This window comes from Peromyscus maniculatus, chromosome 2 (genome assembly GCF_049852395.1).
Source record: "Peromyscus maniculatus bairdii isolate BWxNUB_F1_BW_parent chromosome 2, HU_Pman_BW_mat_3.1, whole genome shotgun sequence".
Classification (NCBI taxonomy): Eukaryota; Metazoa; Chordata; class Mammalia; order Rodentia; family Cricetidae; genus Peromyscus; species Peromyscus maniculatus.
In genome coordinates this window covers 35,134,739-35,147,378 of record NC_134853.1, presented here as the reverse complement: position 1 = coordinate 35,147,378, position 12,640 = coordinate 35,134,739, and the positions used below count along the sequence as shown (strand labels likewise).

Here is a 12,640-nt window from a genome sequence, read left to right as displayed (position 1 = left end):
GTTCCCAGCCAGTACAGACCTGGGAATGGGAAGCCTCAGAGACTGTGTTTATTGTGGCTTATCTTTTCACTGATTTGAATTAAGACAGTCTGCCATCTGGGCCTCCTTCAAATCTTAGCTTTGAAGCATAGTAACCTGGTTTCTAATTCTCACAGCTCTGCCATTTGTCATAATATTGGGATGGAGGGCCAATGACTTACCTTCCTAGAGTCTCCTTCTCTTGTGAAATACAGAGGAGATAGGAGCATGAACCTCAGTGTGGAGACTCAAAGATAACACTTGTGTCATGTAGACATGTACAGTCTACACTGGATTATAGCAATCCTTGGAAAGGTTCACATTAGTTTGTCTCATGCCCATTTTACCCCACATTAGGCTAATATTGTTATCAATTTAGTTGGTATAAAACAGGATTTACTATGATATTTTAACACATACATATACAATGTACAGAATTGTTTTTTAATGTAGATGCCTCTTTCAAATAAATTTTTTTTTTCTAAATTGAAAAGTGTAGTCTTTAATTCCTAAATTAAGATTATTTCAGATAAAATTATTTCCAGAGGTTTTTAAATGAATTCCCCCTCATGTACTTTAAATTTTTCCAAGTACTAGTACGTTTTTAAGTTAATAAAGCTATCAATTAAAAGTACCAAGCAGGGGTTTGCTATAGAGTTGAATTGGCAGATACTTGGGAGTTTTTGTCTTTGATATTTTTTGTGGGGTGGGTGTGTCTTGTTTTGTTGTTGGCTTTTTGTTTGTTTTTTCTGTGAAGAAACTCATTTCTGAAATGTTAAGCCCTTTGGCCTTCTTGTCTCTGTTGTATCTTCCTGGCTTTTCAATTACACAGCAAGAAGCCATAGACACTGGGCCCAGGAGGCCAAGCCCTTGCCACATCCGCAGCACTCATGTAACCAGGGTGTGGTAGCCACCTGCAAATTCAGGTGCTCAGTGCTCAGAGGGCAGAGACAAGGGCACTGGGGCAAGCTGGCTGGCTAGGCTAGCCTGTGCATTGACCTCCGGCTCAAGGGGGTAACCGTGCCTCAATATAAGGCGGGGAGCAATGAGGAAAACAGTCAACATCAATCTCTGGCCTCCACACACTTGCACACACATGTGTACATGCATTCACTACACACGTGCCTCTACACAAATGCATACCACACACACACATACATACACAAGCCAGAAAAGAGAATCATATACATAATGCAAAGAAGTAGGCATATGGTATTCCAATAAAAATTTATTCATGGGTGTGCCAGTGTGCATTTCATATACTTCACATATGACACAAAATAATCTTTTGCATTCTGTTCTAAGCATTTAAAATGTAAAAACCATTCTTAACACTTAAGCTGCACAAAAACAGGAACTTTGGTCTATGGGCTACTAATTTCCAACTATCATTGCACAAGAATAAAGACGTGGAAACAAGGCATCATTGTGACACCCATCATTTTGTGTATGAAAAATATGCTTTTAGAAAGCCATGGGAAGGTGTGTAGATGCATTCAATTCAGAGAGTCATAAAACTTGTTTAAAAAGACACATTGGAAATTCAGTTTAATACATATTAGAATCTAGCAGAATTTTCTTACTCTTCTGCCTTATATGAACAATTTATTTTCTTTGTGTGTAAAGTAACTTCCTAGAAAGGGAAAGGCAGGAGTAGAGCGAATTTGAAGCCTGCCCAAGCTTTGTGGAGAGTTCCGGCCAGCTGCATTGCTGTTGGACTCTGTCAAATGAGAAAGAAAAGAAAAATATCCTATTTAGGTAGTAACTCCATGGTAATACTTAGTGGTAAGATTTTAGAAGTTTAAGGAGTCATAGATACAGCTCACTGCGGGAGCACCCATTAGACCCTGGCCCTGGCTCCATCCCTCCATGCAAAAATATTTTATTGAATTTTCTGTAATATTAGGGAGACTTTTGAGTGAATGATTACTTTAAATATTTTTTAGTTTCTTGAAATTATGAATATTTTAGATAAATCAGATGAAAGTATTTTAACTTATCAGTAATGAATAATTTAAACATTCTATTTCAAAGTTTAAAACACAAACATTCATATGTTCATTTTCGAAAGGTAGGTAGTTTTAAAATTACTAGATGTTACAATATTGTCATATATTCATATTACAAGAAAAAAGATAAATATAATTTACATATAAATATATGTATGTATTTCAGTAAAAATGGCACAGCTGGTAACTCGCTTAAAGTACATTACCAAAGTATTATTGTAGTCAGTATTTAAACACTATTATTATTCTTCGTCTACAAGGCATTTAGAGATAAACACAAGACATTTTAAAAGGACATATAATGTCAACTTGCACTTAGTGAACTCCACATACTTCGTATTTTAGCTAAATAGCTAAAATAGACCATTTTAAATGGTCATTTCCTTAAGAGTTCTGTTTTTAAATTTCTTCTTTTGCATTGATTCATAATCAATTATGACATAAAAATTGACCTTTTTTTTTGAGACAAGGTCTCATTCTGTAGCCCTGCCTTGCCTGGATCTCGCTCTGTAGACCAGACTGGCCTCAAACTCACAGAGATCTGCCTGCCTCTGCCTCCCGAGTGTAAGTGCTGGGATTAAAGCCTTGAAGTGGGGTTCTGGGGAGGTGCTTTTCAGTCTCTGAAAAGCACTCTTCTCATTGATGTGAATGTCAAAAAAGAACAGAGATAAGGTAGATGAAAACTGGAATGAGAATTTCCAGTAACAATAAATTAAAATATAACAGGAAAGTGTCAATACTTCGTGTAGTGTTTCCAGAAGAGTACCATCATTTTCAAAGCTCTCAGCACTAGACATATATAAAGTTGAATAATATTTTACTTTTCCTTGATGTAAAGCATGATATGACCCTTTAAAATGTTTTTATAATATATGCTCACACATGAAGAACTTAACTAGTGAAAAAAGTATTATCACTAAAACGTGAATTTGAAGCCTTTTCATAATTAATCAGTAGTTTTCATAAAAGTATAAAGCAATTTCCTTAGGAAAAAAATTCTGCCAATTGGAATATCTTCATTTTGAAAATAAAAACATAAGACATTGCTTTCTGAGAGTGGTGAAACTCAGACCTCAGCGATCTGAGCACCCAGGAACTCAGGCAGTGAGAGCAGAAAGTGGTACCCTGGGAATAGTTCTTTTCATGGGCACAGTCAGTCACTGGGAAGCATCCATGAGCACGTGTCCCAAGGGCCTGTTCAGTGATGGCTCTCTGAAGTCCAGCAACATCAACCAGTGCCCTCTTCTTCCAACTGCATGTCACAGATGTTTCAGTTTATATTTAAACTCAATATCATTTAATGGTGGCAAAATTCCCAAGCCTGCTCTGGACTGGTCTAGAGGGGGACACTTGACTTGGCTCTCCACAAGTTCCAGTTCAAAGTATGAAAGCATCAGAATCAAAAATTGCTTGATTTCTTGGACAGCAAATAGTCTTCCTGGACATATTGTAGCTCCTGATCCAAATGGCATGTAGAAATACTTCAGTTTGTTCCCATTGATGTAGAAGGAGGTCTTTGTCTTCCTCTTCTCATCAAGGTACCGATCATATTTAAAAGTCTACAACAAAGAGACAAGAAACCAATGAACTATTTTGATAGAAAGTTATCTCACTCTTGACCTGGAAGACCCAAAGAGTAATTTTCTACTAATAGCTCCATCCTCTGCAAGTTAGCGGCGTACACCCAGCGCTGAACCAGGTGATACTGGAAAAAGCTTATCAAGAGCTGATAGACCAAGAAGCTCTAGGTACCTCCTGTTCTGCCTGGACTCATTCCTCAGTTAGGCAAAAGAAGCAAAGGGTTCTAAACAGATGATAGAAGGAGCAAATCAAATACATTACCCTCCATTAGTATGGATTTGGAAGAAGGCACTTTTTAAGGAAAGAGAAAAATGGTAGCTTTGCTATGACTGAAAACTTTAACAGAAACTATGAAATGAAGACTATCAGGATTACAATTTCAAAACTCTTGCCTCTATCCAAAGTTTCCAAAACATATGAATATTTACTATAATAAAGGGGACAGTCCCTATGGCTTCAATGAGCAGATCAAAGCTGTAATTCACCTTGATACTGAACTTCAATGAGCAGAAACTTACCAGAGGGTCTGGGTAGATTTCAGGATCCAAATGCATTAACTGTGGATAAAGAGCTATGATGTCGTCTTTTCGGATGTTATAGGAACCATCCTCAAGATGTAGAGTGAAATCCTCCTTAGCAGTCCGGATATTCAAGGATGCACTGGAAAGCCTCAGAGCCTCCTTGATGATGCTATCTAAATATTTTCAAATAAAAGAAAAGAGGAAGGAAGGAAAGAGGGTGGAGAGAATTTGCATATTAAACATATTTTTAAGTTATTTATTTTCATGTTGATGGGTGTTTTGCCTGCATGTATGTATGTGCACTATGCACCTGCCCGGTGTTTGCAGAGGTCAGAATATGGCATCAGATCCTTTGGAACTGGAGTTATGATGGTTGTGAGCCACCCTGTGGGTGTTGTGAGTCAAACCTGGGTCCTCTGAAAAAGCATCAAGTGCTCTTAACCACTAAGCAATCTCTCTATCCCTGAATTTATGCATTTAAAGACTACATAACATAATGTCTGAAATACTTCTGACAACCTATATACAAAATGAACAAATAAAACTTCTTAACAAATAAAACTTGTTAACAATAACAACTTTTAGTTAACAAATAAAAACTTCCCAAAGCTGCTTCTGTTACCACTGTGCTGTTATTTGTGACTCAGCTATCCTGGAAGATACTTTCAAACTAAATAGTTAAGTCATTAATTCTCAACCTGTGGTCTTAACCCCTTTGAGGTCAAATGACCCCTTTGCAGGGGTCACCTAAGACCATCAGAAAACACAGATATCTGCATTATGATTCAGAACAGTAGCAAAATTACAGTTATGAAGTAGCAATGAAAATTATTTTATGGTTGGGGTTCACCACAACATAAGGAACTGTATTAAAGGGGTGCAACATTAAAAAGGTTGAGAACCACTAAGTTAATAATCTTTTGGTACAATGCCATGTTCTTCACCATCAATGGGAACTAGATAAACATCTCTTATTTTGTAGAATATTAATCTTATTTCTGTAGGACACTAAACAGCTAAGTAATTGGAAAAACTGGTAATCAGTTTTGTGTGAATTATTGTTGACCATTTTGGGGATTAGCATACTGACAGAGAAATATCTTCCCAAGCATTTTCTGAATCTACCACCCAGTGTTTAGAAAATCCCATTTTCAGCTGTTCAGTATCTGATGGTGTGAAACGACACCCTGCTTCTAGGTAAAGGAATACAGGAGCAAACTAAACTCAGTATTGCTGGGGTCTAGGAGAGGTCCAGTCCTGCCTTCCCGCCTCTAGTGTCAGCTGCCCTGTTCCCAGGGTTCACACCATGATTGTGTGTGCAGTCACAAATGCTTAGCTCTTGTGAGAGAAGGGACGCGCCCAAAGCAAAGTGACCAGTCTACCTCCCAAACCAGGCAGCGCTGGATCGAGGCTTTGTTGCTAATAAGCTAAATTGCCCTCAAAGCATATGTGGGCTTCTGTCCTTCACAGAAGAGGACATAAAAAGAAGATTGTTTTACTATAAGCATGTGGCACTTCTGTATTTTAGAAAATACAGAAACAGGGGAAGAAAAGCCTTAGTCACACCACCCAAGCCGATCATGCTTTCCTGATTGTACCTTGTTGACACTTAATTCCATGCTTCCTTAATCCTGAGTTCATGGTTTTGGAGTACTAACAAGGAGGCAAAGGACACAGAGCAACTGAGTATCAAAAGTCCTATTCCAGTGTTGCCACTGTTCCAGCCTTTGATTCCGGCATCATCCCACCCCCTGGGACTCAGTCCCTTGTTTGTTAGATAAAAATGGTAATGTCCCTAGTTATCAGACTGTTGTGGGGTTAGCATAATATCAAGAATGTAGTACAATATATGTTGAGCATCATTACTGGTGATGTGACTGAGAGGTAGCATGGGAAGCACACCTAGTACTGGCAGGTCATTCAGTTGCATTTGATCCAAATAAATGGCATTCCCTTCAGGGCTGGGCTTTTGGCCAGCACTCTGTAACGCTCCAGTCACTTCTTCAGAGGCTGCTTTCAATGCTTCAGGATTCCTATGAAAAGAGACATATGGAAAATATTTCCTTATTCAGAAATATGCAAGTAAATAAGAACTCCATTTCTCTCAATGAGGTGATCATGTTACCAGGAAGTATGCAAGGGGAGTTGGTCACGGTACCAGGGAGTATGCAAAGTGGCATTGCCATTTACTTCTGCTGTATTCTGAACTGTATTCGTGTCCTTGAATTCATGAAGGGACATTAGAGGGGCTTTGCCATGTAAAAGCAAAGCTTTGGTCAGGTCTGTATAAACCAATGAGTGTAATAAAGGCTAGACATTGATGTGATGAATATAGTAACTCAGAAGGAATATTTCACCTAACATACAATTACAGGGTATTGGTTACTTCCCAGGTAGAAATTCAAATTTACTCTTAAAATTCATATCATGGCTTCAGAACACTTCTGTTATTTCCATTTATGTTACTATTTTTGAATGGTGAGATAAAGGATACTTCCATCAATGCATGGAAATTTGTTGGAGGCTGTTTGAAATCCACTTTACCTGATTACAGTGAACTGAGCCTCAGAAATGTTTGACTAACACATAGCTGTTTAACTTAAAATATGGCTGCAGTTCATAGGTGATTTGAAATTGATGTTGCAACTCTGTAAATCTGCGAGACAGGAGGGAAACAGGAATGTTCAAATTAATAAGGAGTGGCCTCTGTCCTTAGGACGTCCACAAGTCAGTCATCATTTAAAATGTTTTTATCATGATGAAGACTGCAGTCACGAATTTAATTTGACATTAAGAGGAAGGCTGTGGGCTTAAAGAGCAAGACTGGATCTTGACAAGTGCTGGCTGATCTGTTCTGTGGCTTCTGGGACACCCCTTCAGTGGGACTGTGTTCCTACAAAATGCTGCTTTTGTTATGCATATGTTAAACATGGGCACTGAGTATCACTTTCTTGACCAAGGGCAAAGAAAGCTCTACTAGTCTTTTAGTTAAAATTGTAACTTCTGTTACTATGAATAATAAACACTTAAATTGCTAGTCACCTGATCATTTGAAATAAGCTCCAGAAAGTTGCAGGAATGGTGTTTGCTTGAGATGCCCAGAGGATAACGAGGTGTGTCTTGGCCTTCTCCATGTCGTCAAAGGTAGAGAGAGTGTCGTTGAGAAACATGCGCAGACGGATCAGTTCAGAGACCTGGTCCCTCACAGAGAGGTTCTCATGCTTCAAACTCTCAGCCAGCTTTTCCCGGGCCTTATGTGCCGTCTTGAACAAGTGAATAGGAAGGCCTGCCGCTAGCGCTGGAAAGACTTGATCAAACTGCTTGAAGTTGTCAAGGTTGTTTAGAATAAGCGCTCTTTGTGTGTCTGGCTTTGAAGGATCTCTGCCAAACAGAGTTAGATATCCGGCTTCAAACATCACTCGGTAGCAGAAGGCATACATTCCTTCGGTGACCCAGGCAGCACTCTTTGATTTAGGAAGGCCAGGCCGCCTCATGACAGAATGGAGGTTTTGCATCATGGCTTCAGAGAGTGAATGCAAAGCTTCTCCCTGAAGGGTTTTTGTAAAAGTGTTGTTTATGTTTTCCGTGGTATTTCCATCATTTGGGTCAATGCTTCTGTGTCCAAATGCCTGGCAGAAAATAAAATCCATCAAAGAGGGAGGGGCTAAACCTGAGCTAGCCACTGTTAAGAAATGGCTGGAAGATAGATTTAATACATTCATACTTCTCTGTCTGGTTTTCCCATATCGATTCACAGCACTTTCCAAAGGCAGGGTAAGATATACTCTTCCTTTAAGGTCGAGTTTAAATCCCAGCTTCTCAAGGAAGCTTCTCTGGACTACCCCATCATCTTTGATGTAAGACTAACTTGATGTTCATTTATCTTTACCTTTTTATTCTCTGTAGACGCATTTTAACCAGACTTCAATCTACTTAATGACAGAGACTGTCTGATATTTTCTTGTAAAAATTCAGTAAGTTGTTTTCTCTAGAATAGAGATTCTTGATAACATCTAAATGATGCTTAAATATACAGTCTACTTCTTAAATTAATGAAATATTTGTGTGCATGGATGTGGTAACAGTTGTATTGAATGTTAAGTCTACCAGCACTCTACTCTGAGTCTTTATAGACAGCATTGAGGTTATAAATCTGTACCTTCCTTATTCACAGTGTCATCTGGCTCAGTAAGTACTTACAAAATGCTTAATTTGTGTATGTCATCATCAATTTCAAATTTATATCTACCTTGAATTTTTTTTTTTTTTTTTTTTTTTTTGGTTTTTCGAGACAGGGTTTCTCTGTGTAGCTTTGCGCCTTTCCTGGAGCTCACTTGGTAGCCCAGGCTGGCCTCGAACTCACAGAGATCCGCCTGCCTCTGCCTCCCGAGTGCTGGGATTAAAGGCGTGCGCCACCAACGCCCGGCTTTTTTTTTTTTTTTTTTTGGTTTCTACCTTGAATTTTTAATACTTAGTACCAAGAGACTTCCTGATATTATGTTCCCTCTATCTTACAATCTAATAACACCGGAACAACTAAATAAACTAATGCATTAACAGACTAGGAAACAAACCAAATCTGTATAAATTAGTTACCTTTGCAGAAGTAGTGTAATGAAATTTTTTCCAGTCAAAATATTTTCCATGACATAACACCTTATGGTATGACAAGGAGTTTGTGATGAAGTGGACATATTTTCCCATTAGTTTGCAGGTAAAGACATGACCATGCTTCCTTTGATTGGCTCTCAGGAACTCAAGAGGATTGGACCCAAATTTCAGAGCACAGCCCAGGTATGGAATCAGCCCATTTTCCAGTGGAGGTTCCCCTACTTTCCTGTAAGACAGATTTGAGAGATTTGGAAAATCACATGTTTGGAATTTTTATGAAAGTCAGGTTTTTACTGGTTTCTACCACTTATTTCAAGCTTCATAACTAGAGTTCATTGATACTTCTTGTGATAGTTATTCCATTCTTTTACTTAAATAGTGGATTTTTTAGCCTATTAAGATATTGGTGAAGGTGATCACTAAATCTACCCACTCATCAATCCATCTACCAACCCATCCATCAGTCTATCCACCACTATATATATGTACATACCTACATTCATCAAGCACTCATTAAATTGTTTACTACATCTATGTCAATAGTGTCAATATAACCAACAAGATTCTTGCTCTTTTGTAGCAATGAAGCTATTATCTAATGCTTTAACCCATTCAATGAATCATTTGTCCAAATGCCTAAAATGTTTCATTTGTTCCCTTTCTTTGAAGATGTAAAACACCAAATAACAGAAAAGGCTACAGGAATGAAGTTTTTAAAATATACACAACTTAAGAATATTGGCGGGGCTGGAGAGATGGCTCAGAGGTTAAGAGCACTGCTTACTCTTCCAAAAGTCCTGAGTTCAATTCCCAGCAACCACATGGTGGCTCACAACCATCTATAATGAGATCTGGCGCCCTCTTCTGGTCTGTAGCGGTATGTACAGACAGAACACTGTATACATAATAAATAAATAAATCCTTAAAAAAAAAATTGGCATTCTGGGGTCTGGAGGTGTGGCTCAAGGATGGCGCTCTTGCCTAGCACATATGAAATCTTCCACTTGATTCCCAGCTCTGAAAAGAAGGGCATTATTATTCTGTGATAATATTTGAAGAGAATAGGAATCCCATTTAAACAATCAGAATATTATAAAATGAAGTTGGGGGAGATAAGCATTGGCAGATTATCAACTATAATTTACTGATATTCAGCTCTCTTAAATGTTTTATTAGAAATTATAAGCTTACTTATTTTCCAACATGAACTACTTATCTCTTGTTAGAATAACTGAATATAATTGATTTTTTCTTTCTTAACATTATGATAAGCTGTTTAATTAAAACTGGAAACTATCAGACATGACTTAAAATAATTCAAAGAGCAAATAAATTTTTAAAAGTGAGACAACAGACAGCAGTCTACCTCACTGAAGATATGCTGGGGTATTTCCATATTTTAATGTTGACATAACAAAAAACCCAAATGAACACATGCTTAGCCAGAGCATCTATTCAATTCATATGATACAAAGAACCCTTCCAAATATCACCCTTGCTAAATGCACTCTTCCCAGCTTAGGTTTTTTCCACACATTCTCACACAAACATGCATCAATAATTTATACATTTTTTTAGTTATGTTTAACAAGATCTGCATGACCATCAGTGTATGTGAATATTCAAAGGGAAAACTGTCTACATCTTGTCAGGTTTAGTCAAAGAAGAATGGCTTTAAATTTTAGATAAAAATACTAATATACTAGTATTTTTAAAAACTGTATAATAGTGAAGGTAAAGAATGACAGAAACAAGCTAAAAGATAAATTCAAGAAATTCTTTTCATACCTTCTCCTTATGCCAAAGATAACCCATATGCAGCAGCACACTACCACAGCAATTCCCCAAATCAAAGAGATAGTCATCATTTTGCAAAGCAGGAAAAACTCCCAAGGTCTGTGCTTAGCCAGGTAAGGCTGCCCCCAAACAGTGGCTCAAACTAGACTTTTTATATGCATAGGACCATGGTCCAATAACTTGAACTTGGGTGACCAAAGCAAACAACTAACTATTTGTCCTCCTGTTAGAAAAAAGAAAAAATAGTATTACCTGGCCTTGAACTAAGTCCATAGCAACAGAAGATGTTCCAAAACAAGCAGAGGGCTGCAATATTCGATAAGCCAAAGATCTGTCCCTCGTGTGCTGACATAACATTCAGGCCCAGGGACAGCAGCTAACGTTGTGCTTCTGCGTATGTAAAAAGTAGAAGTAAACATGCTACAAATGAGTGCATCCATTAAAGACATTGAGCATGATGTAAACCAAAACAGGCAGAAGCTTTTCATCATGGTCAGTTATGTTGTGACCTTTGGGGGCATTAATTTAAATAATTTTCCAGAAATATACAGCAACCAATCCAAAAGAATGAGAACTGGGTGGGACAATTTTTCTTATTTGATTGCCTGGTGTATTTACAATTCACAGGTGTTTCATGTGCACTGTGACATGTTACTGTCATAATCCAAAAAGAAAACTTCGCTCCGTACCTCATCTGCTGGGTAGCCATAGCTTGTTTTGAGAATACAGTCTTTACCAAATGTTACTTGTAATTAAGATGTAGTTTACTTCAAGTAAAGACTAAAACACTTCTTGGTAGAAACGTAAATACGAATTCATGATTTATGTCTTATGCTATTTGCACTATAAACTGCTCTACATCCTCCTCAACTTGATTCAGTGTAATCTTTTATTCTGTTCTGGAAGTTGAACCTATGGTCCTCCTTCTCCACGGCAAGCACTCTACCACTGAGTTACACCCAAGCTCCCTACTTAACACACGTATTAATCGAGCTTTTTTTTTATGTTCCAGGAACTCTTTAAAGATATTCTGATTTCAGGTATTAACAAGATAGGGAGTTTCATGACTCTCATGAAGATTGCGTTCTAGTGGGAGACTGGTGGTAAAATATGTGTTGTACATACATAAAACGAGGTGGAGAGACCGAATGAGGGTGAAGGAGGCTTGAGCAGACTGAACAGAGAACTGTTCCCAAAGAGAGGACATTTGAGATGAAACAGCAAAGGCAGAGTTCCTGAGTGGAAGGTGAACTTGACTTGCTAAAAACCAGAAAGAAGGTAGCATCAATTACAGCAGAGTGATAGGAAATGGGGTTGGGTTAAAATAAGAGACAAAAAGATAAGCAAAAGCTGATTCCTACAGGGATGCCTTGGAGAAGGGAGAGGATCTTGGAAGGCAATAGGTCAGTACACTGTTGTGAACATTTGAAAATCCACGGGAAAATGTCAAATTGACAACTGAATGTAAGAATCTGCGGTTGGGTGAAGGGAGAGCATTGGAGATGTAAATCTCAAGCCATCAGCATTGGATTGATAATTAAAGTCAAAAGACCCTCGGCCCTCACCAAGTGAAAGTGAAGCCGATGCAGTAATTAGAGTATGACACCAGGCCACGTGACACCAGGCCACCGTGCATTCTATTCCTCAGTGTCAGTCAGGAGCAGGGGGGAGGGGAGGAGAAGAAAGGATGAAAGGAAGATAGATAAAACGTACATACATATATGTCTCCAGATACATATCTATATGAGATATATATACACATGTTAAGTCATTGCTCTTAGTGTGTGCTTAGAATTCTACACCATAAAGTTATTCTACAGGACAACTTATTCAACTAGTTCCCTATTGGTAAACATTTGAGTCCTTTCTAGTTTTTACTGTGGACTTCACGATTGATAGTTTTTGCCTCCCTAAACAGAGCCCACAGATCCTTTATTATGTGGTTTATGACCATAATCATTAACATCAGTTGCTATGCAGCATGATAGATTTTTCTCAGAATCTATGAGACCTCCTAATGCTTTCTGCACATTAAGTATATTTATATTGCTTTTATAAGATGACATATTTTCTTCTCACGTGGCTCTTGAGGAGCCTAACCCT

At 38.1% G+C, this 12,640-nt stretch overlaps 1 protein-coding gene across 1 annotated transcript; it reads right to left on the bottom strand.

Moving 5' to 3' along the window:
* Nucleotides 1–1,226: 1,226 nt before the first annotated feature.
* Nucleotides 1,227–10,687, bottom strand: Cyp7a1 (cytochrome P450 family 7 subfamily A member 1). The gene is made up of 6 exons (XM_006989080.4): nucleotides 10,529–10,687; nucleotides 8,726–8,966; nucleotides 7,172–7,758; nucleotides 6,032–6,162; nucleotides 4,127–4,302; nucleotides 1,227–3,586 (listed from the first exon to the last, which is right to left on the bottom strand). The coding sequence occupies exons 1-6, from the start codon at nucleotides 10,606–10,608 to the stop codon at nucleotides 3,287–3,289; spliced, it is 1,515 nt and encodes a 504-aa protein (XP_006989142.1). The 5' UTR covers nucleotides 10,609–10,687; the 3' UTR covers nucleotides 1,227–3,286.
* Between the last annotated feature and the right edge of the window lie 1,953 nt (nucleotides 10,688–12,640).